The following is a 24,723-nucleotide window of genomic DNA, read 5'->3' as shown; positions in this document are numbered from 1 at the left end:
AATTGTTCATTTTATGAAAATAAATTGTCAAACAAACTTTCCACACTTAGTGTATAGAAATCGTCACACCATGAGCGTGGAGAGTGTCTATTTGAGTCAGTTGGGAAAACCCGCTACCGTGTATATTCATGATGAATCATCATGCCATTGTGTGTGATGGAGATCGTATCCATTGACAGATTTTCATGTAAACTCCTGGATTCAATCAAGGGGGACATCTTAGGCTTTTTAAATTACTTGGAGCACGGATTTTCTGAAATTCTGCCAAAAACTTCATGCTGAAGATAGGTATATGCGTTTCCATTCATAAAAAAAGACATCTTTTTCTTGATATTTTCCGGCGTCCTTATTTTCGATCTAATTGTCTGTAAAAAGTCAGTCTTCTCCGATCATTTGAAGTCGATTCAATAGTGTTCACTATTTTTCATTTGTTCTGCTTATAATCTCTAACTTAGACTACCAATGTTTGATTTTGACGCTGATTTGACATAGCCTACACTTACGTAAATTTAGGAAAGTCCATATTAAGAATTTCGTTTCTTGTTATTGTAACGCTGTCTTCTGTATTTATTGCAGATGCTTCATCTGTTTCATCACTATCCTGGGGTTTTGTGATTAAAGCTGTGTGTGTGAGCGTGCATTTTACAACTATGGTTTATTTTCCACTTGGGTCAATAGTACAGAAATCAGGAAGTTGTGTGCGTGAACCGAGCATAGCAAACTCTTGTGCATGTGGCAAATCACTGAACTGCCATATTGCCAACAGTAATGTGTACGCCACTACTTATTTACACTGTTCCAATATCATCTGCTCATTAGCCTCACAATTCATTCCACATCCTATTGTTCCCACATCTGATTAGTCCAACATCTAAATGGTTCCACAATCTTTAGGCCAGCCGTAGGCTGAGCCTATTACTATACAAATGGAGCGGATATGGGTATATAAGTGACATGGTTTCCAGATGAAAGGCTGTTTTGCTTGCCAGTGAGGGCATATTCGAACAAGTCAAGTATTCAAGCGTAAACAATTCTCGAAATTCTACGTAGCATAATTTTGAAATAGGGCTTCATTAAAATGTTTTTAACATTTTTCAAAAAAATGAAATCGGAAAAATTTTAATTTTCATCAGCCAATCAGGAAGTAGAGTCTTCTCTGTGATTAGTTTATCTGAAAATATCAGGGGTTGTTCACGTCGTTGTTTACAAGCAGTGTGGATTTTCCATAGTATGGATTACCCCAGCGGCGATACGATTTAGGCCTGCGATTCAATAAGCGCTAAAGTTGAAAGTAATCAATTCTCGAAATTATCGTTATTATTCGTACATATTTCAACCATAGCGATTGCCAGTCACTAAATTGATTGCATTTGATCGTTAGAATTTTAAATCAAATTCAATTTACGATGTGTTTATTTATTCCCGATTATGGATCGTATCAAAACAATACAACTTTATTGAAACAAAACATTTCTCCAGTTGGGGGAGCCGCGGATATTTACTGGAAGTGCAAATTTGGCGTGGTCTGGTGTCCTCGATAATCGACGTTCTCTCTTAGAATTTTGGAGTGATATTGAAATCCGGTTAGGGATTGTGAAAACTCATTGCATGATACTTTTGTCCTTTATTTAACAAAAAGCGTCGGGGCCAGGAGTTTCCGCGAGTCAAGAAGCGAAATAGCCTACTATCTGTCACACCTCCTCTCCGTGCAACGTTTTGGCCTTAATTTCGTTAATAATGTACCGATTTACCTTATCCATACATCAATGTCTTAAGTGAAAGATTTGCATTCAGAAATATATCATTTTCTTCATCCAATCTGTCTTTCTTGTTGTTTATCGACAAATATTTACGCAGCATATGACCGTGTAATGCTTCCTGCGCACGCGCATCATCCTATTTGTTGACATCACGTTGCTACGGGAGCGGGGCTTTTAAGAGTGCATAGTTGCATGCGAAAACTACCGCTGAATAAATTGTGCGCGGGCAAAAACACGCAACATATCTGTAGTTTTCGCCAGTATTCTTCATCATTCCAATATTTTCCGCATGGAATTGTTTGAAGTACCGCACAGGGAAAATATTTTAAAATTTAAAAGGGAAATTGTGTATTTTGAGTAAAAATGATGGAGAACAATAAAACACAATAGATCTTCTATTCTGATGCTCTGGTCATCGGTCCAGTCAAAAATTGGCAGACGAAAAATATCGTTGAGATTATTCTTGATGTGAGACACGATTTTACTAAGGCTAACACATTTTATAGATCTTTAATATATTGTTAATTTGGTAATCCTCTCGTATGGGCCTACAATGCCCAAATAAATGTGACTGCTAGGCAAAAGTCTGTTTCTTCCTCGATCGCTCCGACTCATAGAAATGTTTGCCAACCTTTATTTGTATTGAAAATACACTTAAAAATGATTTAATTTGATCGGATCTCAATTCCGAACCATTCCAATTTTCATTGCATTGACCATGTGACTAACTGCAATAAAAACACAAAACGCCAAGCAAAAGCATGGATGCAATACTCTGAGTCCGTGTTGCATCGATGATTTAAATACCACATTGAAAACAAAAATAGAGTCCAAAAAGTCTTATTGTCGTATTTCATTCTTAATTGCCAAACAAAACGTCGACGCGATTGAGTATAATTTCGGCATGCAAACCACTTTCCTAAAAAATATAAACAAAGACTGTTAAAAATTTATTTGATAATCAATTGAAAATAGTTTAATAGATTTAAATGATACATGCATCACTTACACGCACCCCTCTCCATTCAACTAACAGTCTGACACGCACACATGCATACACTCACGTACACCACATACGCACCGTAAAATACCAGACACAAATATGATATACACAATATACAAACATGGAATTATACGATACAAGGTTAAATAAGATCATGACTCATTATGTAAAATCTTCCAGCATACTGGACATGTAAATTCTGCTTCGGATTTTGTTTTTGTGCAACAGTATTTTAAATGCACCCACTCCTCGCAAAAGTTACATCTTATCCACGTGAAGTATTTAACACGTGATGGTGCTGTTGGTGGCTCGAGTTCTTTGCTTATTTTGCACACAGCATCTTCATCGTCTGCTACCTCCTCATCATTATCATCATCGTCTTCGTCATCCTCTTCTTCATCGTCGTCGTCATGGTCATCGTCCTCACAATTTACTATGAGTGAACCGTCATAGGTGGGTATCAAGCCATAGGTTTCCCAATACTTTTCTTCGACCTAGCAAATTCAAAATACATGTATTAGGCATTTCAACTGTGAAAAAATGCATCACTTCAATTTATTTTTACTTTTTCGATGACGTGGTCTTACGTTCTAAAACCACAGTTTCGTTGTGCGACATAGCACTTTTCATTTGCCTATATGCAATAGTATAACGGAAGCGATTTTAGAACCATAATTCGCATCTCAAAAACGTTTCCTTAATATCTCATAGTACAAACGATTCAAGGCCTGGGTACCAGAGACAGTAAATCATAGTGGTCTGCATCAAATTTGAGAGTAATATGACGTTAGAAAAGTTATTTAGTTGGGAATGAACTAGAAATTATTCAAGGGATTTAAGATGAGAGTAATCGTAGTCAGGTCAACGATTCCATACCTGAATATACTCAATCGGATTGCGCTCGGGGTGTCGAACCGGCAAACGAAGAACCCGATGACCGAATCTAAAATTAAATATTGAATTTACATAGAAATGGCATTTTATAACGATATAGCTATATGGACAGTGTATTGTTACCGTTCAGCAATCTCGTCTGTTTTGTAAATTTGTTTTGGCTTGTGTGGTTTCAATATTTCGACGAGCTCTACTTTCAAAACATTTTCAGGAATTTCAATGTTTTGTTCAGTAAGCCAATTGCAAATAGCTTCTTTCGTCGACGATGACGGGGGTACCTTTGAAGCATTGGTTAAAATGTTGTGGTAAGGCGCGTTGTCCATAATGATCGTCGATGGACGTTCACAAGCGGGCATCAGTTTGTTCTCAAACCAGTCGATAAAATGTCTGAAATAAGAAACAATCATTTTTGATTTTTTCGTCATTTTTCAATGCCTCTTGAATCCTACGTAAAAGGGAAAAATACATACTCTACGTTCATCTCGGAGTGGTAGTCTCCGTAATTCGTTCGACCAACGAACACGTCTAGAACGCCGGGAACATAACTTTCTCTGGAATATTGTTTACAAATATATCAAATAATATGGTAATGTTATCGGGTTCTCGTCAAATACCGTATCTTATTGTTTACAAATATATCAAATAATATGGTAATGTTATTGGGTTCTCATCAAATACCGTATCTTTGCTTTAATGGTGCATACCTTGAACCTGCATCAAGGATAATCAATCGTTCTCCCTTGCCACTCGGGATGTGTCGTCCGCATTCGGGACAACGGATGTTACCAGCGCTACAACACTTTTTAATGTTCTCAGTCCACTCGGCTGAGACTGTGTGGTGACTATTCAACCAAGTTTCGTCTAAATAGATAAGTTGACGGCCTTCTTTCTTTGAATTGAATACATATTTGGAAGTTGAACATTTTGAATAACATATTTCCCACAAACATGTATTTCAAATCAATTTTTCATGTTTTTTAGTCCACCTCTCTTCTCTGATACTTCGAAGGAATTGATGCCTAGCCATCAGAACATCGCCTCTCTCGGTGACAAATTTTTTCCCAATTCCTTTTTGATAGAATCTAAACTTTAAACGCTTGAGGGTTCTTCTTATCGTTTTGTGGCTGCAATCGATTCCGCAGTGTCTCATCGCAACCTTTTTAGTGAATTAAAAAAACTAATGCGTGCCCATTGGGAATTGTATATAATTTACTGTCTTATGTTAAGCGATGAAGGGATATTTCACGAACAATGGAAATGAGTGAGAATAATAATTGGTTAAATCGAAATTATGAAATGAACTATGACTATTGGGACTCAGATTCAGTTTCATTTGGGATTCATTGGATAATTTGTTAAGTGGGTTATTTTACCTTTAACTTTCTGAGATTTATAAACATTCCACTTCTGTACATATCATGGACTTAACGTCTCAAAACTCCTTTGTGAAAAGGATCAAATTTTCTTATTTGAACTATTTTTCTATTTGATTGGGTTAAAAATGACATGTCTATTTCTTTTTTCTCATTCACGATATCGTGAACCGATTGTTCGGGTACTTTGCATAATGCACTTGTACGCTTTACTGTTGATCTTAACGAGATACATGGCCTTGAGATCTTTCTTCCTCTTTCGCACATTCGGAAAACACTCCGTATGATAGTCTTTTCTGCCGTTGTCCGTGTTTTACCCATTTTCTATTTCTTTTTCTGCACTCTTTTGTAATCGGCACTCTCCCCCACCTATCGGCTGTTGCTATGTAGGTTGATGCGCGTGCGCAGTGAGCCGGAACTGCGCTCGCGACATCAGCGCTGAAGCATTACGCAGTCGTATGCTGCATAGATATTTGTCGATAAACAACAACAAAGACAGATTTGACGAAGAAAATGATATATTTCTGAATGCAACTCTTTCACTGAAGACATTGATGTATGGATAAGGTAAATCGGTACATTATTTACGAAATTACAGACCAAAACGTCGCACGGAGAGGAGACAGACAGTAGGCCTACATCGTGTTCTCTAGCGGTTCTCCTTTACCGAGATGACGCAATTCACCGAGATCAACCAAGATGACATGAAATATAACATATTTATTTATTCCTTGTCGATTTTAACACTTGAAATCATATTATATCAGTAATATCTCCCTGCTGGAGTCATATTTAACATATTTTGTCGGATATTTTTGAAGGAAAATGAAATTTTATTGCTAACCGAGATGACGTATTTGAAGTCAATATTTTTTCTACAAAATATCCAGGAAAATATGTAAAATATGACTCTAGAAGGTATTTATTACTGATATAACATGATTTCAAGTGTTAAAACGGTTAAGAAATTAACAAAAACGCTGATGGCGCTGTATGATTGCACTTTCGTACCCCCCTCCCAAAAATGTTTATTTCTGCATAGGCCTATTGTTCATCAGGTAGGTCTACTATTAAACCTGCTCTTCGTGTGATGTTTTGCAGTCATCCTTATTACCAGGGATGATGCAATCTATTGACGATGACCCAAGTTGACATGAAATTTGGTCCTTAATTTCATTAATAATCAATTGATCTGTGAATATTATGCATCAGTGTGATCAGTAAGGAATTTGCATTCATAAATCATGAATTAGCATGAATTTGTTAGATTTACAGAGGCAAATTGATATTCTAAAATGCTGATTGTCTTTGCTAAATTAAGTGGGTTGCTTCAGCAACCCACGGCATTTTTAAATGCTTTTGCTCCAGGTCTGATTTTCCCAATTTTGAGGCCAAAAAATTCTTGCGAACGTAATTATTGACAACAAGTACGTTCGCAAAAACGTTTTTTGTTTTAAGTGGCTATATTTACGGCGTCATAAAGCGGTCGTAAATTCTATATTTACGACGGTTTTATATTGAATTTAGGATTGTGGACTAGAGAGAAGAGGATTAGCGTCAAGAGGGTGAGAAGAGGGTCCAGAGGGTTAGGGTTAGGGTAAGGGTCCGTTTTAACCCCTAGGGATAGGATTAGGGTAAGGTGAGGCTATATTTAGTTAAAACATTCAACCGGTTTCCAACGAGCTCGGTGGTTTAGTGGTATTATGCTGCGCTAGTAATTAACTGGCCCGGGTTCGAGTATCGCTCTATCCGCTCTATGTTCTCTAACTCGATTCTCCACACTTGCCTTGAATTTTCTAAGTCGCGCACCCTAGTGGGCATGCGCAACGTGAATTAGCCAATCAGAATGAGACATTGTAAATATAGCTAGTGTCATCCGTTTACAGCATCGTAAAAATAGCTTGAGCGTTTTTTTGTCTCTGAGTGCAAATTCCCCATTGAACACATGTATTAGGCCAACCGTAGGCTGAGCCTATTAATATACAAATGGAGCAAATTTAATTGACATGGTTTCCAGAGCTGAGGCTCTTTGAATGTGCAACTGGGCATATATTCATACAGATCATTCATTAAAGCATTATCCATTCTCCAAACTCTACGTAGCTGAATTTTGAAAGAGGGCCTTGCTAGAATTTATATGAGCTTTTTCGTGAATATCTGATCGCAAAAATATTGGTTTTGAAAAGCCAATCAGAAAGCAACGACTCCTCTATGATTGGCTTAGCTGCAGAAATCAGCAGGTGTTCACGTGAACCCGCGGTATCGTCTACCGTTTTACTTCCGGCTTTTATTTTAAGATCTAAAATTGTATATCAAGATCGATTTCTGTGGAATCTTTTAGTTGATTAGGTTTTTGGAAGGAATATTTTTATATAAGCACTACACTATTTTTATATAAGCACTACAGAAAATATCATTGACCATTGTGCAAAGTCCGGGAAAAATTGCTTTTTCTCAAATTGGATAGATGGCCTTGATATGCTAATTAGCCATGTGCTCAAGCTACAAATTCAATCAAATTTTATTCTGCAAAAAATATCAAATCCAATTCAATTTTTCTTTATTGAACAAATAAAAACATCAAATCCAATTCAATTTTGTTTTATTGAGCAAATTTCTGCAAATTTAATTCTATTCCAAATTAAAATCAATAAGATCAAGGGAAAAGATTTATCTGAGGTATTTGTTCCTGCCAGATCCAGTCGCTGTCTGTGCTACTTTTGTATTCTAAGATTGTATTGTGTAAATCATTAGATATTGACTCTGAGCTGGGAGTATATTTTGACAAATTTAACCCACAGAATGCATCATCATTTGCCATTTCATGAAAAGCTGACAGGCTGGCCATAGTGCCCCTTGGGGCTCTTGTTTCATTTGACTTACTGCGCCTGAGATATAAACATCCGTGGATCTCTTGTTCTTTTATCTCTGGTTCTATGAAAAAGGAAAAGATTCCTTAAGTGTCTTTTTATTTTTCACTTTCCAAGTTATCAGGAGAGGCCTTATTCATCTAATGTGTCTTTTTTTCAGAAAGGTAACATGCCCCTTGAGCTCGCCCCGCTTGGGCCTTCAATGACACAACGTTGATATCGTTGTATATTTTAGAATTTCCCACCTGCACCCCTGATCTATAACCACAGGGTCAAAGCCCTTGGGCTTCTTCTTTTCTTGTTTAATCTTTGGGCATAATTTTGAATAATTATTTACAGTTAAGTACTAATGTGTGATGTTTATATTCATCACATTTAGACGTCATGAAAAGGAGAACAATTTTAAGGAGCAAATTTAGCACATGTTTTCCAGATGCGAAAGGCTTTTTCACTGTGCAACTGAACAGGCGTTCACGTGAATATATATAGTATCATCTACTGTTTTACTTGCAGTGGTAGAGAGGATCAGTGGAAGCAACATAAATTCACTCAAACACTGTGATCTTAAATTCAACAGAGCAGCAACCAGGCTTTCTTTTTTCCAGGCTTTCGACACACTACTAATACACATTTTTTATACTAGGAAGCAGCACTAGCTTGACCCACAAAATTCTCTCTCTATCATATCCTCCTCGATACTTATTAAGTAAGTATCGAAGCCAAAAAGAAACAAAATCACTAAATTGAAATACTTCAATTACTTAAAAAGTCTCCAATACAAGTTAATACTTATTGACTAATTAACTACCTTAGAAACCTTATGAATACAAAATATATGCCTATTTCCTGAAACTTTCTTAAGTCAACTTATCCTACCCGAAACTCAAACTAAATTAAAGTATTATAACCGAACAACAACTTGAGTTCATGGAGCGTAACAATACATCAGTAATTATTTAAGCTAACAAACTTATAGCCACTCTAATAAATGAATAAAATTCAAAAAATCAATCACACAACCACTTATATGTATATAGACTATGCTTTTAGATTACTTGCAACAACAGGTATAGAACTTATAACATTCAGTCATCACTTGTACTTTCTAAGTGGCACAGTTTTGTAAAAGGACGAACTAATGTACCGTTTCCAACGCGCAATTTCACGACTCGAACTCTACCAAAAGCCAATGTCCGGCGAGATAACAAGGACTATATCTCCAATTTGAATGTTTTTTTGAACAGTCAACCACTTTTTGTGGTTGTCAACCACCAACAGTCAACCACCACATTTCTCACTAATTCCTGTACCCGATGCCAACGCTTACGCAAATTGAAGTCAGTTTCGTCAACTGATTCCGGTGCATACTGTCCACCGCACTGACCAATAAGAAAATGGTTCGGCGTCAGAGGTAAATCATCCCCCGGATGCGACGACTGATATGTAATCGGTCTCGAGTTAAGCAACGCTTCGGCACCGATGAAGGCTGTCTCAAGTTCCTCATCATTCACATCCGCTGCTGAAAGTATACTATTAATCGCTCTCTTAGCACTTTTAATGATTGTTTCGTGAACACCCCCAAAATGAGGGGCTGCGGGTGGATTAAATTTCCACATAACACCACGATTCGCCGTTGATTGTCGAATATTATCTACATCTAACAAGCTAACTAATTTTTTAAGTTCAGGAGCAGCACCGACAAAGTTTGTTCCATTATCCGATGACATTTCCAACGGCATTCCTCGACGACTAGCCATTCTATAGAACGCGTTAAAAAATGTATTAGTCTCTAAACTAGTAGCCAACTCGAGATGGACTGCGCGGGAGAGCAAACATGTAAATAAACAACGCTTTTTAGATAACGCTTTTTACGGCATTTTCCTGGACCCTGAAGAGTAATAAATGGTCCAGCGAAATCTACGGCCGATCGCGCAAAAGCTCGCAACGGTAATTTCAGTCGAATCTGCGGAAGAGGAGTCATCATTTGGCTCGACACTTTAACAGTTCTCCTGTGACAAACTACGCATTCTCTTTCGCAATCACGAATTTCTTCTCTCGCAGCAACGATCCAGTATTTCGACTAAACAAGAGCGAGGGTGTGATTTGTACCTGCGATATGGTCACCCTGAATATGATAATCCCTCACAATCAATTTAGTAACCCAATGTTTACGGGGTAATATAACCGGATAACGCACATCATACGGAAGAAAGTCTGCGTGTTTTAACCGACCATCGCACCGCAGTAACGAATTGTTATCTTATTTCGGACACAAATGCAATATTTTACTATTGCATGGTAAAGCACGGTTTTGAATAATCGCTGTTATTTCCTCTTTGAAACATTCGTTTTGAGCTAATCGCACAAAATAATTATGGGAGTTCTGAATTTCTTCCGGCAACAGCTCACCACGCGTTCGGTGTTCTTTCACCGATCTGCAGTTCTCGCAAAATCTGATAACCCAGGCTCGAACCCAAACTGATAAGTTCCACCTTGAATAACGAATTGGGTTTAGTCTCCAATGATCGGATCATCAGCGACAGTAAGCACTGTAGTTTCATTTATAATCGACCATTTCTTAGTCTCCGTGTGACCTGCAGACTTTCCCGTTTCAAAGGTTTTCGTAGGCCTCAGAGACTCATTTTTGTACAGAAAACAAGGACCGTCCCACCACAAGGACATCTCGTTCAACTCGTAAGTAAATCCGCTGGATTCTCTTTTGTAGATACGTATTGCCATTGTTCCGGACTGGTCGAAAGTTGGATGACACCAACACGGTTCGCAATGAACAATTTTAAGCTTCGGCTTTGACTACGAATCCACCACAGAACGTTCATACTATCCTACCGAAATCGGACATGATTCAACAGAAATCGCAACGATTTGCCAACGGTCTTGGCTAGTTCTAAACCAAGAACTGCAGCCATCATTTCTAGCCTCGGTATACTTATCGACATTAGTGGAGCGACTCGCGATTTTGCACAAACGATACGAAGATATAGACTGATCAGTGTATACGTTTCGCTGGTATATAACAGTCCCATAAGCATCTTGCGACGCATCGATGAATACATGAAACTGAACGGAATCAATTTCCTTACACAATCTCAAACATCTAGCAACTTTAATATTCGACAACGACTCAAGCTCAGAGAACCATCTTCGCATCTTGTTTTCAAGCTCAATGTCTATGGGATCGTCCCAGTCCACACCTGCTGCCCAAAGCTCCTGCATTATGATTTTTGCGCGAATAATCAATGGACCATGGAAACCAAGCGGGTCAAACAACGTCGCGATTTTACGAAGAATATTCTGCTTAGTATAAACGAATTCAGTTCTAGGAGGATTTCCGTTAAATGTGAATTCATCTGTTGCAGCTTTCCACATTATCCCGAGTGTTTTAATAGCCGGTAATTCTCCGTCCTCTAAGTTAATTTCAGGCGCGCATCCCAGCATTTCCCCATAGCTCAGAAAGCTGTTGATACAGTTCTATCGCATCATGGTCGGTTGGCACAGAATCCATTGTATCGTCCATATATGTGGACTGTAAAACCGATTCGGCAGCTTTTGGGTATTTCTCGCTGTATTTCTTAGCATTATGCTGTGCAACGAACTGTGCTTCAAAGGGAGAAGAATTTACGCCAAATAGGACACGGTTAAATTCGTAAATATCTGGAGGTCTCGACTGATCCAGATCACGCCATAAAAATCGATTGAACGGACGATCATCTGGGTCTATCTTTATGCGAAGATACATTTCCGCAATGTCGCTAACAAGCGCAACTGGTTCCTTGCGAAATCGTAAGAGAACGTCAACTAAACTGTTCTGAAGGTTTGGTCCCAAGTAAATAACATCATTTAACGATATTCCATCACATTTCGCAGACACGTCAGAAACGATACGTCAGACGAGTTTTAGTCGTAGATTTGTCTGGACGTAGAATGATGAAATGAGGCAAATATCACGATTGTTCAGGTTTCTTCTCATTCGACGATACTTTACGGATATAGTCTTTATCTAAATACTGCTCATTAGTAGCGGAATATGATTGTGCAACTACCGGATCTTTTAATACTTTTCGCTCAGTACATTCGAGTCGTTTCATTGCCATATCATAATTGTTGGGCAGTTGAACCTTTTCGTCTCTCCACGGTGTACGGATTTGATAATTTCCCTCGTCAACTTTAATCGAATTCTCCAATACGGTAACCGCGTACCTTTCATCGGAGGTTAACACGATCTCATTACTGTTAACTAAGTAAGTACAGTTAGTGTGCAACATCTCGATTGAACACGGGTTCCCGATGCGAGTCCAGCCCAGGGGAGTGAGTCTCGCGATAGGCTCCCCAGGTTTTCCACGTATATCTTTAATCGAATAATGCAAGTCAACCATGTCGCCTCCGATTAATATATCGATTGTTTCTGGCTGCCCAAGAATGGGAAACTTAATATCTTTCAAGTGTTTCCAATTACAGTTAAATTTATTCCAGTCAATCGCATGGTGACTTTTGGAACAGTTAGTGCGTTTACGATTCTCGATACTCGACCATTGATACTCTGTACTGTAAATTCGACGGGCATAGTTTCAAACGTATCAGTTTGATCATTTAGCACATTAACGTTCATCCGATCAAATTTTCCCTGCAACCCGAGTTCAGCTGCAACATCAGCGTTGATGTAAGTTTTAGTGCTCGCATCATCTAACAACGCATTGACTTCAACGATTGTTGGCCATTCTTTAGGATCACTGGAACAGTTCTCATCGTCAAATACTGAGGTTTTTTCGCAAAGTTAGAATTATCGCGAACGGATTCCCCCTCCGTGAGGGGTTCTGATGGCTGATCAGTCAAATAAGTTTTTTCAAACTTGAGGAGATTCCGAATTCTGACCACTGGGATCTGGTTCGAGATCACCAGGTTCATTTCGACTGACCCGGCCCTGTACGACACTATTTCTGCGATTATTATGGAGTAAACGATTATGCGTTTGCTTACATCCATCGATGCCACATTCTGGATTGAACTTGCAATTCTTACCCATGTGATCACCAGATAAGCAACGTAAACACAATGTTAATTCCTTTGCTTTTTCCCATCGTGTGTCCATTTTTCGAAAAATCTCGCACCGCCAAATTGGATGTTGACTTGAACAGATCTTACAGCTATTATCGCTCGCTCACTGTTGACTATTACCGCTTATTCCTTTCACCGTCTTGTGGACTGTTACGCTAAATTCTGATTCTAAAATAATCCACTCACGCAAAACTTCTACCGATTCTATTTTCCTGTTTTCGAAACACCAACGGTTGTAGTGGCATAGCATATATTCTGGAATTTTCTTCAACAGTTTTGTGTATAACGAGCCATTTAATAATTCGTCATTTTGCCCAGATTCTTTCAAATTAATTACTGCTACGTCTAAGAGATCTGCAAACTTCATTACATCACTAGCATTGCCGTAACGTATTGGCCTAAAAATCTCAATTTCTTCCAATTGCAGCGCCACCTGACGACGATGTCCTCCAAGCGTCTATCTAACCTTTTTCTTGCTGCATCATATGCCGCAGCCGAGTGTCCGAGGTTCTGAACCACGCTTAACTCGCCAGACAGGTACTGCCGTAACTGCAACAGTTTGTACTCAGGAGTTTTCGGAGCCCGATCTACACACGAATAGAAGATAGCTTTCCAGTTTTCGTACGTCTTCTTGTCACCAGAAAAGACAGGGATCGCTACCCTTCTCATTTGCCGCCACATATCATTAGCGGTCTGATCTGAATGCAATCTAGGAGCGGGCGTGGAAAGGTCATTTGATACTGGTACTGCGTCAGGCATAGATGGCTGCGATAGACCTTGAACCAACGGAACATCTTGATTCAAACCTTCATGAACACTGTTAGTATGACTGTTGATACTGCATTGTGCCGACTTATTCGCCATAAGCCCACGCATAAAATTCATCGCGCTATTTTGAGCTTCAGTGAAACTACTCTCTAATTGTTCTATCTCTGTATCTGTACGATTTTTGGACTTGGTCATAGGTTGGCATAACCCTTTCATCTACCAAGATTCCCATTAACTTTCTCTTGGTCTTTGTAAAGGCACTTTCCTGAGCTATTTTCTGCCTTTTGAGAATATTCAATCTTTCAATCGTACTGCTGCTACTACTACTGTTGTCGACGACGTTAGTATCTGTCATGGACATGGTTACTGCTTCTTTTTTCTATCAACTAGTTCTAATAAACTTGCTATCTTTCTTGTCTGTTTCCTTCTATAACTTCTGTACTTCTGAAACTACGCTCTGCTACCAAAATATGGTAGAGAGGATCAGTGGAAGCAACATAAATTCACTCAAACACTGTGATATTAAATTCAACAGAGCAGCAACCATGCTTTCTTTTATTGCGACACACTACTAATACACATTTTAGCTCTCGAGGAACGAGAGAGCTATTATGAGCGTGTCGGTATCGTGTTGTGTATGTTTACCGCGTACCAAAGCACACCATTTTTACAGTCATTGAATTATCGAAAGATCCGATAAATGGGGTTAAATCCGCTGCAAAAATAGATCCGGCAATTTGTATTCAAGATTATTTCAGATTATATTGGGTTGAATGGTGATAGAAGTTGATATTGAAAAGATTTTTGAATAATATTTTATTAATAATTCATTCGGATAGATCTATTTTACAAGCTTAATAAATATGCGGATGACTACATCAGTCGGGTGTGAACGGGCACCTTGCACCAAGGGTCGGTACCGTAGCAGTCTTAAATTCCTTGATTTTTGCTGGGAAAGTCAGTGGCGAGTCTTTAACTTCGAAAGGTTGGCAGACTATGTCCTTGAAAGTCCTAATTTTTACGGTCAGACTGAAATTATCACCGAGTTGTATGACAGTGTGGCGTTTGTTTATTCATTTACTGCAGACGTATTGCGTAGCAGCTGTCGGCGTCTAGCCATACTACGCGAGGCAAGCGTGCGCTGGCAGATGACACTCGTATCTCACACTGCACACACTACAGTGACAAAGGGCTCATATTGATGCACACGTTATGAATATGCGCGTTTTTCATACAGTGAAATAAGTTTTTTTTGAATGAAGTTAACTTTATCATAGATTTTCATTTAAATTAATATCGGTCACATTATTACTAAAAAGACTTTGAAAGTGGTATACATTGGTCTGTCAATCTTTTTGTACTATAACCGGCCATAACAAATCGATCTGATGTATTTGTTCCTGCCTACCACTCCCTGTCTTGAGGCGCCCAGTTCCATCGTAGTGTCCAGGGCAGTTGTGAAGCGAACAGATCTGCATAATTAAAAGAGTAAGAATGATCAATGTAATATGTTTTCATTGATATTATAAAAAAAACTTTGCCTCGAGAACACAGGACCGTTGGTCCTCTAGTTTATACTAGGAGGCAGCACTAGCTGGACCCACAAAATTCTCTCCCTATCATGCAGGTTTTATTTTAAGATTTAGAATCGTATTTCTTCAAGATCGATTTCTGTGAAATTTTAAGTTCATTTGGTTTTTGAGAGTAATTTTTATTTGCACTACAGAAATTCATCCTTTACAACTCGCACAAAGTTCCGAGAAAAGTAGCCTTTTCTCAAATCGGATGGATGACCTTGATATGCCAATAAGCCATGTGATGTGTTGCAATTTGAATCAAATTTTATTCTGCATAATAAAATCCAATCCAATCAATTCTATTTTATTGAACAAAGAAAAAAATCAAATCCAATTAAAGTTTATTTCACATTCAATTCAATACGACATAGGGAACAAATTGATCTGAGGTATTCCTTTGTGCCATCTGTGCTACTTATAAAAACCTGATTGAGCAGGGAGTGTATTTTGAAATATAACTCACAGATTGCATGATTTATGAAACGTGAATGCAATGGCTGGCCATGTTGCCCTTTGGGGCTCTTGTACTTGATACCTTAAGTGGTTTCCCTCAGCTTGGAGCTCTTGATTCGATCTTGAGCTTCCAATTTCCATGACAAAGTCTAAAATTCCATGGACCTTGATTTTTTTGTTTTGTTAGAAATGTAGACGAAGAAGAGCTTCAGAAATGTTGTTCATCTATCACTGAATGGAGTGTCAATGCCCAAGTTGGAGAGCATGTCATTATTGAAATTCCTGTTGGTAAGTCATTCACTACTAAGCAATCACTATGTTTGTATTTCAATTGGGTTCTTAGACGTTAAAATGTTAAAAAATCTGTGAGGGATGAGGTAATCTGGCGTAAGTGGGAGGGTGTGCGGTGGCACGATCTCGCTCATTCATTGGACTGCTCAGAAACCCTTATAGCCTATTTTAGCCTTATGATGGGTAATTTGACATCACATGGGTAACCCGCCATGCAACGGTGCTTAACTGCCACGCAAATAATTGTTGATATTGGCCCCCAAATGCTGGGAAATCTCATCTGAGCACCTAGAAATATAAAATCTTTCCAAGGAGTGCCTTTTTCGCTCTTTTCTGAGCATGGCCGTTCTTTAAAGGACTACTGAACACTATTCCAATATGCATCGTATTTTTCCACTATACTGTTGATTAAGTAACACATATTCCATATTGACTCCTAAAAATATTTACATGAAGTTTTTTTAACCAAAAAATTAACTTTTGTAAGATCTCCGCTGTTTTGTTTACTCTGACCACATGTAATGAGCAGGTCACGTGAGTAAACGTCAGCGCGAGAAGTTACTTTGTAAACAAACATGGCGGATACAATTAACAACATAAGCAACAGCGATGAAAGTTCAGAAGATTCTTCGTCAGATAATAATTATATTGAAAGGGAAGACAGTGAGTCGGGCAGTGAATTATCTGTGGAGACTGTAAACGTGGCAGAATCAATTCTAGATCCATATTTATATGAGCCAGATGCATCCGACTCGGAAGAGGGCGACCAACCTGATGACAGGCCGGATAGACTGAATAGATTAGACGTGGATCGCCAAGATGAATGGTAATGAATAACTATTGTTTAAAAAAAACTATTCATAATAAGGTCAAATATTTTATTCACGGCATTCCTAAGAAAAAGTATTGTCTAACTAACCATACACTTTTATTACAACGTGGTAGGCCTATTACTCACTGCTCACAATAGGCCTATGTTATTGTCTTCGAACTCAACAATAGTTGTTGTAGTACGTTACTCGAGCGAGGCGTAGCATACATCTTTGTGTTAGCTAGTTTCTAGGGATGTTTAACTTTCAATTTGCAGACTGAACGTGGTAATTCAAAATCATTTTCTCTTTCCTAGGTGTCATTGCCAGATATTGGACACTGAGCCAGAGTGTATCTGCTGCCATGAGGTTCCCGGGGTCAAAAATAAATTAGACCAGATCAATGCAAGACCAGGAGACGACCATTTCACTTGCATGACTGATACGCCATCATTTCAGTCAGTGTGTTTGAATGTTTCGGTGCTGGAAACAGCATGGTATGGGTTTCGTTCGCAGTATGGCCGTAAAGCGTTTGAGGGACCTTTACCAGACAAATATAGGCACATTGCATATAGACAGTGTGTTCGATGGTGCTGGGGATTCTGCGGCAAAAACAATAGAGTTATATTGCCTGCATGTATCGTGTCATGCATCAGGGCACATTTCCCAAAAGAAGATGTTCTCGAAGAGGATCAGCAATTCAGAGGATTCCGTCTACCTCCATTAGAAAACTAAAACGCAATTTTTAGTTGCAATGTATAAAATATTTTATTAATTTACAAGAATAAATGATTTGTATATATTTTGCATTAAAAAAGTTGTCAATCATGTCATCTTGAGCCGAGTAACAAGGAATTCAAATAACTACAATGATATTAACAGCAGTAAATAGTCAAGTGGTTATTAATTGTCAACCAAGTCACTTTCCAGAACCTCGCGAATCACTTCATCAATAGATTCGGTGTTGACAGTCAGTTTTCGAAATCGCTTTTTAGGTTGAGTAGCGAGGACAGTTGATTTTGATTTTCCTTTGACCTTTTCGGTAACCTTCTTGAATCTTGATGTATGGTAGATTACCGCTTCATCCTTAACTACCCTTTTGCGATCCGCGATCAATGTGGCTGGTACATTTATTTTAGAGGAATCATGCGGGCGTCTCTTTATGTTGTTAAAAACTTCTGCAAAGCATAACTTGACGTAATCTGAAAAAAAATTTTTTAAATGAACCCGAGTAATTTTTAGTAAATAATATCACACTTTGTTAGGTTCAGCCTACCATGACACGAGTGTACAAGCTTTCAGCTGAATTTGACCTTGACCCTTGACAGTGGCGTACGTGCGCGTCCTTAGTTACCGTGCGTGAACTTGCTGATTATATTTTTGCGCTGCGCTGTGTGTCATAATATGAATTTTCAATCATTGTTCTAAATCTTTAACAGATATTCATTCAGGAAATATGTTTTTGTGGTTTTTAGATTGATAAAATCATATTTCATTATAAAAATACGCAGTGGTCCTCCTGGTGGTGATTTTCCTAAAATGGCCGCCGTCGGCGATGTTTTCAATAATTTTTGACGTCAAATTCAAAGATTTCACAGGATAACACTGGATTATGTGCATACGATATCATATTTGATATTGGCAACAGATGAAGGAAGATAACGATGGCTTAATTGGTGTAAATGCGTACGATAGATGCTGTATTTGCCTCTGAAATGCAATATTTCTGTTCTATTTCCGGGTTCTCGAGTCGACTGACCAGCTGACAGTAAGTACTGCTGATACGTGTGTAGGCTTTTAGTTGACTTTGTAGCTTACCAAAACCACCTGAACCATTTCTTTACGCAAAATGATAAATAGGTATGGTAGATTCTCTTTGTATAATGGCAGATAATTCGACATTCAATAGTAAAATGATACTCGAAAGACCTCCTGTCCTGGAGGACTGGACCTGGTGTAGTAGCCGTAGGTCACCGCAGCTCCACAATACTAAAAAGTTCATGCTGATACTTTGAAATGAAAAGGCCTAATGCACCGAAGCTGTTTCGGCAGAATATGTGACATGAATTTTTATCCGAATATAGGTCTATTGCAGACTGTACCAGGACTGAACTCAGATTGGCTATGCCGTAAAGACTTTCCAGTCGAAAATAAGTGGACCAGAATTTCATGTTTTAAGAAAAGGATGGAATTCACCAACAGGAAAGATGATTTGGCTGATAATGTGGCTGTGGCCACAGTTATATCTCGGTAAGTCAATATCTCATAGGCCTACGAACAGACGTAAGCACGAAATTCTGATTTTTTAACCTCCCTGCCCCATGTACGAAGTAATAACTGGTAAGCAGATTATATCTTAATTGTTTACTTTATTCGTATAGGACTATAGGCTACGGCTGACAGTAGAGCGAGCGGGAGGGAACAAACCCGAACATAACTCTATGGTTTAAAAACCATAAAGTTGCCCATTTCCCATCCACTTCTCTACTGTCAGACAAACAGATATATAGACAGACATAGACAGACATAGATAGACAGAATACATTAATAGTTAATAGACTGACAGTAGAGCGAGCGGGAGGGAATAAACCCGAACATAACTCTATGGTTTAAAAACCATAAAGTTGCCCATTTCCCATCCACTTCTCTACTGTCAGACAAACAGATAGATAGACAGACAGACAGACATAGATAGACAGAATACATTAATAGTTAATAGACTGACAGTAGAGCGTGCGGGAGGGAATAAACCCGAACATAACTCTATGGTTTAAAAACCATAAAGTTGCCCATTTCCCATCCACTTCTCTACTGTCAGACAAACAGATAGATAGACAGACAGACAGACAGACATAGATAGACAGAATACATTAATAGTTAATAGACTGACAGTAGAGCGAGCGGGAGGGAATAAACCCGAACATAACTCTATGGTTTAAAAACCATAAAGTTGCCCATTTCCCATCCACTTCTCTACTGTCAGACAAACAGATAGATAGACAGACATAGACAGACATAGATAGACAGAATGCATTAATAGTTAATAGACTGACAGTAGAGCGAGCGGGAGGGAATAAACCCGAACATAACTCTATGGTTTAAAAACCATAAAGTTGCCCATTTCCCATCCACTTCTCTACTGTCAGACAAACAGATAGATAGACAGACAGACAGACAGACATAGATAGACAGAATACATTAATAGTTAATAGACTGACAGTAGAGCGAGCGGGAGGGAATAAACCCGAACATAACTCTATGGTTTAAAAACCATAAAGTTGCCCATTTCCCATCCACTTCTCTACTGTCAGACAAACAGATAGATAGACAGACATAGACAGACATAGATAGACAGAATGCATTAATAGTTAATAGACTGACAGTAGAGCGAGCGGGAGGGAATAAACCCGAACATAACTCTATGGTTTAAAAACCATAAAGTTGCCCATTTCCCATCCACTTCTCTACTGTCAGACAAACAGATAGATAGACAGACAGACAGACAGACATAGATAGACAGAATACATTAATAGTTAATAGACTGACAGTAGAGCGAGCGGGAGGGAATAAACCCGAACATAACTCTATGGTTTAAAAACCATAAAGTTGCCCATTTCCCATCCACTTCTCTACTGTCAGACAAACAGATAGATAGACAGACATAGACAGACATAGATAGACAGAATACATTAATAGTTAATAGACTGACAGTAGAGCGAGCGGGAGGGAATAAACCCGAACATAACTGTATGGTTTAAAAACCATAAAGTTGCCCATTTCCCATCCACTTCTCTACTGTCAGACAAACAGATAGATAGACAGACAGACAGACAGACATAGATAGACAGAATACATTAATAGTTAATAGACTGACAGTAGAGCGAGCGGGAGGGAATAAACCCGAACATAACTCTATGTTTTAAAAACCATAAAGTTGCCCATTTCCCATCCACTTCTCTACTGTCAGACAAACAGATATATAGACAGACATAGACAGACATAGATAGACAGAATACATTAATAGTTAATAGACTGACAGTAGAGCGAGCGGGAGGGAATAAACCCGAACATAACTCTATGGTTTAAAAACCATAAAGTTGCCCATTTCCCATCCACTTCTCTACTGTCAGACAAACAGATAGATAGACAGACAGACAGACAGACATAGATAGACAGAATACATTAATAGTTAATAGACTGACAGTAGAGCGAGCGGGAGGGAATAAACCCGAACATAACTCTATGTTTTAAAAACCATAAAGTTGCCCATTTCCCATCCACTTCTCTACTGTCAGACAAACAGATATATAGACAGACATAGACAGACATAGATAGACAGAATACATTAATAGTTAATAGGCTGACAGTAGAGCGAGCGGGAGGGAATAAACCCGAACATAACTTTATGGTTTAAAAACCATAAAGTTGCCCATTTCCCATCCACTTCTCTACTGTCAGACAAACAGATAGATAGACAGACATAGACAGACATAGATATACAGAATACATTAATAGTTAATAGACTGACAGTAGAGCGAGCGGGAGGGAATAAACCCGAACATAACTCTATGGTTTAAAAACCATAAAGTTGCCCATTTCCCATCCACTTCTCTACTGTCAGACATCACGGTGAAAATATTACTATCACTCCGAAAATGCACATAACAAAGTATAGGCCTAGATGTTTGGTACTTGATTGAAAATTTAGCTCTTACTACATTTTTGACATTTTCGTTCATTTTGTTTAGTTATAAAAAATCCACCGCACAGACATTTGCGTGGAACAGTTTCAATACTTAGCGTTTTCGTAGTATATAGACCCTGATTAATGAAGATTAACTTGGTTCGTAGAATATTGTCCCTTATAGTGCAATAAACTCGTCCATCTTTATTGACACTAGCATGTTTAGATTCCAGTCCTTGTTCGCCAAACATGCCAATTGTCCTCCAGACACGAACAAATTCTGGTACATGATAAATTAGCATGTGCATTTTCGGAGTGATGTTTGTGTCCGGAAACGCGTTCGGATACCACATACCGAAATCATCACAAAGCCTACCTAGTTCTTCAACTTCAGAATTTTCAAGGAAACGGTTTGCCGTATATAATGTATAGATTGAGTGAAATTTCTCACACAAAAGTTGGAATAATGACTGAGTAGCTGGGTCAAATTCTAGTGCTTCACATAATTTACGCGGATTATTGATTCCTTTTGATTCATCGATTTTGAACATTTTATGGATATGATTGCCGACAAAACTATTCGAATGGTAGGCCTGTCGATCAATACCAATCTCAGATAGGATATTGTTGAGTTTTTTTTGGGTCGGTCCTTGAATACTATTAATTTCTTTGAAAATTTCATTCAGAAGAGATTGTTCCGGGGCTATTTGTGTTTTCAAAGTTGAGATGTCTTTTTTTAGCTTTGTGATGATGATGTTTTGTTTTTTTATGATAGAATCTGCTGATGGTTTGCGACCAGTAAAACATTCTATACACCTAAATTCATCAGGATTCGATACGCATTGTTTATGAAAGGGTAAGTTGCAATCTACGCAGTATGTATATTCATTTGGGTTTGCATTTTCAATAGAGCGAATGAAGCAGATGGATGCCGTGCAGTCAATTACCGATGAACCTTTACGGTGGGAAATTTTCATGAGATTAAGTAATTGGCTGGATGATTCAAAAGACAATTGTTTCGATTCGATTTCTAGTCTTAATTTTGAAACTACTTCTGATTGGTCTTGCCATTTTTTGTTTAATTCAGGGTTCGATTCCCTTAAGTTTGTCTGGTCGTGTTCTTTGCACTTGTTTTCCATCATCTCAAAGAAACGGTGGCCTAATCCTAGGGAAATATGGAGAACTGGAGGAACGAGATGAAGCATGTCTGATGGTTTGAATAGCATTGATGATGAAATACTCAAGGTTTCTGGGCCGAATGATTGTGGTGATTTTGATGAATTTTCGAGATATGATGCGATAGTACGGTTTTGATATGGATGGGAAGATGGATTGTGTGGTGTTCTGTTCTTTTTCCTAAGATCTTCAAGTTTTACTTGGCACCATAAACAGGGATAGGTAGCCGAGGGCCCCTGGTGACCCATGCAGTTACACAGATATGCATAATCCCCAATGAGGAACATCCTAACAGGCAAATCTAATTTTCTATTATCAATCATTGTTGATATAGTGATATCATTAGCATCGATTTCATCTTTGAAAATCCCGAATACCGTTCTCATATTCTCAACAATATCAGTGCCTTCAAAATAGCCAATCATTTCGCTGGCATCTGCACTGTTGTTCCCTTCCCCATTTATAACCGAGTATATCATTTTTGTACTACCCCCTCCCTTGTCAATACCCACTTTGACCCAAACTTCATTGTGAAAATTTGGATGAAAACTCATTTTCTTTCGGTCAGATAGATTTTGTACAGTTCTTTGAATTTGTAACTTCAAATTGGTCAGAGTTGCATGAGGAGCTGTCTTTTTTTCATGGGTTCTCGAATTAACTTCTAATTCTGTTTGGCCTACAGTGATATAGGGGGTGAAAGATTTTCCCCTCTGCAAGATCTCTTGTCGGATTTTGTTTGCAGATGGAAAGATTGGCGTTCCATAGCTTTTTAGAACCCGTTTCAAGTCGAAAAGTCGTCTCATCGGCAGACGCAGAGCAAGTTTTAATTCAACAGATTGCGATGCGGTTAATGGTTTGAGTAGATGTAATTGTTGAAAATGGTCTATTGCAGATTTAGATAATTTGGGATTGTGTGATAGAAATGTTGAAAGCGTGATGCTGCTCTGATATGAATTGATTGGTTTAGCTGATATTGTGTCTAATACATTTTTCATTGTCAATGCTCGAGCTTCTAGAGTTTGGGAACTTGCCGCTGATGATGGGACATTAGGGATGCTCAATTTGCAAAACTTTTCAGGGCGAGACTTCGTTAAGTGACGAGCATCGAAGATGCTATTCATATTTCCTCTGCATATTTCTAATAAGCTTTTATTTCTGATTAGAGATTCATATTGTTCGTATTGCAATATCTGATTTTGTAACTCTTCTAATTTCTGATCTTTAATTTTGATTTGCTCTGCTAAATTTACATTTTCTGATTGCAAAACCAATTTCTCACTTTCTATCTGTCTCATTTTCGACTCAAGTAGTTTGATCTTAATTTCTTGTTTATTTTCAGTTGCAGTGTTCTCCGTTTGACAGCTGCGATCCTCTTTGAAATGATAGGTCGGTACAGATGTTTCAACGTTGGTACTTGGTACATACATAACAGGGGACGTAAATGGAGTACTGGTAAATGGAGGCTGAATATTTGATTCTTTTTCGTCAAATGAAGTTTGCGATTGAGGAGAAAACTGGCTAGACACACTTTCACTCAATAGGCTCGTATTTCCCCATTTTGCATTTCCTATTGAATCAATAGATGGTAAAATACAATCAATTTCAATGAATTAATTTTCATGCATACGAGTCCCTTCATTTATAAACCAATGTCGATCATTATCAGTTGAAATAAAAGATCAATGGAAGTGTACATATGGTACTAATTAATTTAGTTTTGTTGTTTTCTCATTAATCCATATATTCATAAATAGGAAGTATTAGTCACCAGTTAGTAAATATAATTCAACTTACCTAACCATTTTTATCATAATTTCTTTCCATTTCAAATATAAGACCCACAATAACATTATACGTAGAACATTGTGTCTTTACACTTGCTAGGGTTCATTTGAGTTCTTAAGTTTGTAGTTAACAACAATCCAGATAAATGCCAATGGAATAGTGGTGAGAGTTCTACCCTTTTGTTATTGTGGGTTGTTGTCACTCATA

General features: G+C 38.2%; 1 protein-coding gene, 1 long non-coding RNA gene and 2 pseudogenes across 2 annotated transcripts in view; 2 read left to right on the top strand and 2 right to left on the bottom strand.

Annotated features, from left to right (window-relative positions):
- The window catches only part of LOC141899886 (poly(A)-specific ribonuclease PNLDC1-like), a 146,434-nt gene that overhangs the window by 58,633 nt on the left and 63,078 nt on the right, over window positions 1-24,723 (top strand). The window contains exon 8 of the mRNA XM_074786491.1: window positions 15,959-16,059. Within this exon, the coding sequence (XP_074642592.1) occupies window positions 15,959-16,059 (101 nt within the window). The remainder of the gene's footprint in view (window positions 1-15,958; window positions 16,060-24,723) is intronic.
- LOC141900811 (uncharacterized) lies at window positions 9,145-11,287 on the bottom strand (annotated as a pseudogene).
- On the bottom strand, window positions 11,863-13,936 carry LOC141900810 (uncharacterized; annotated as a pseudogene).
- Window positions 18,412-24,414, top strand: LOC141900177 (uncharacterized). The gene is made up of 4 exons (XR_012618668.1): window positions 18,412-18,639; window positions 18,956-19,121; window positions 22,331-22,411; window positions 24,071-24,414. It is a non-coding gene; the product is annotated as an uncharacterized LOC141900177 (long non-coding RNA).

The sequence above is a fragment of the Tubulanus polymorphus genome, chromosome 2 (genome assembly GCF_964204645.1).
Source record: "Tubulanus polymorphus chromosome 2, tnTubPoly1.2, whole genome shotgun sequence".
Classification (NCBI taxonomy): domain Eukaryota; kingdom Metazoa; phylum Nemertea; class Palaeonemertea; order Tubulaniformes; family Tubulanidae; genus Tubulanus; species Tubulanus polymorphus.
Note: the sequence above shows the minus strand (reverse complement) of the source record. Positions and strands in the feature narration are given on the sequence as shown.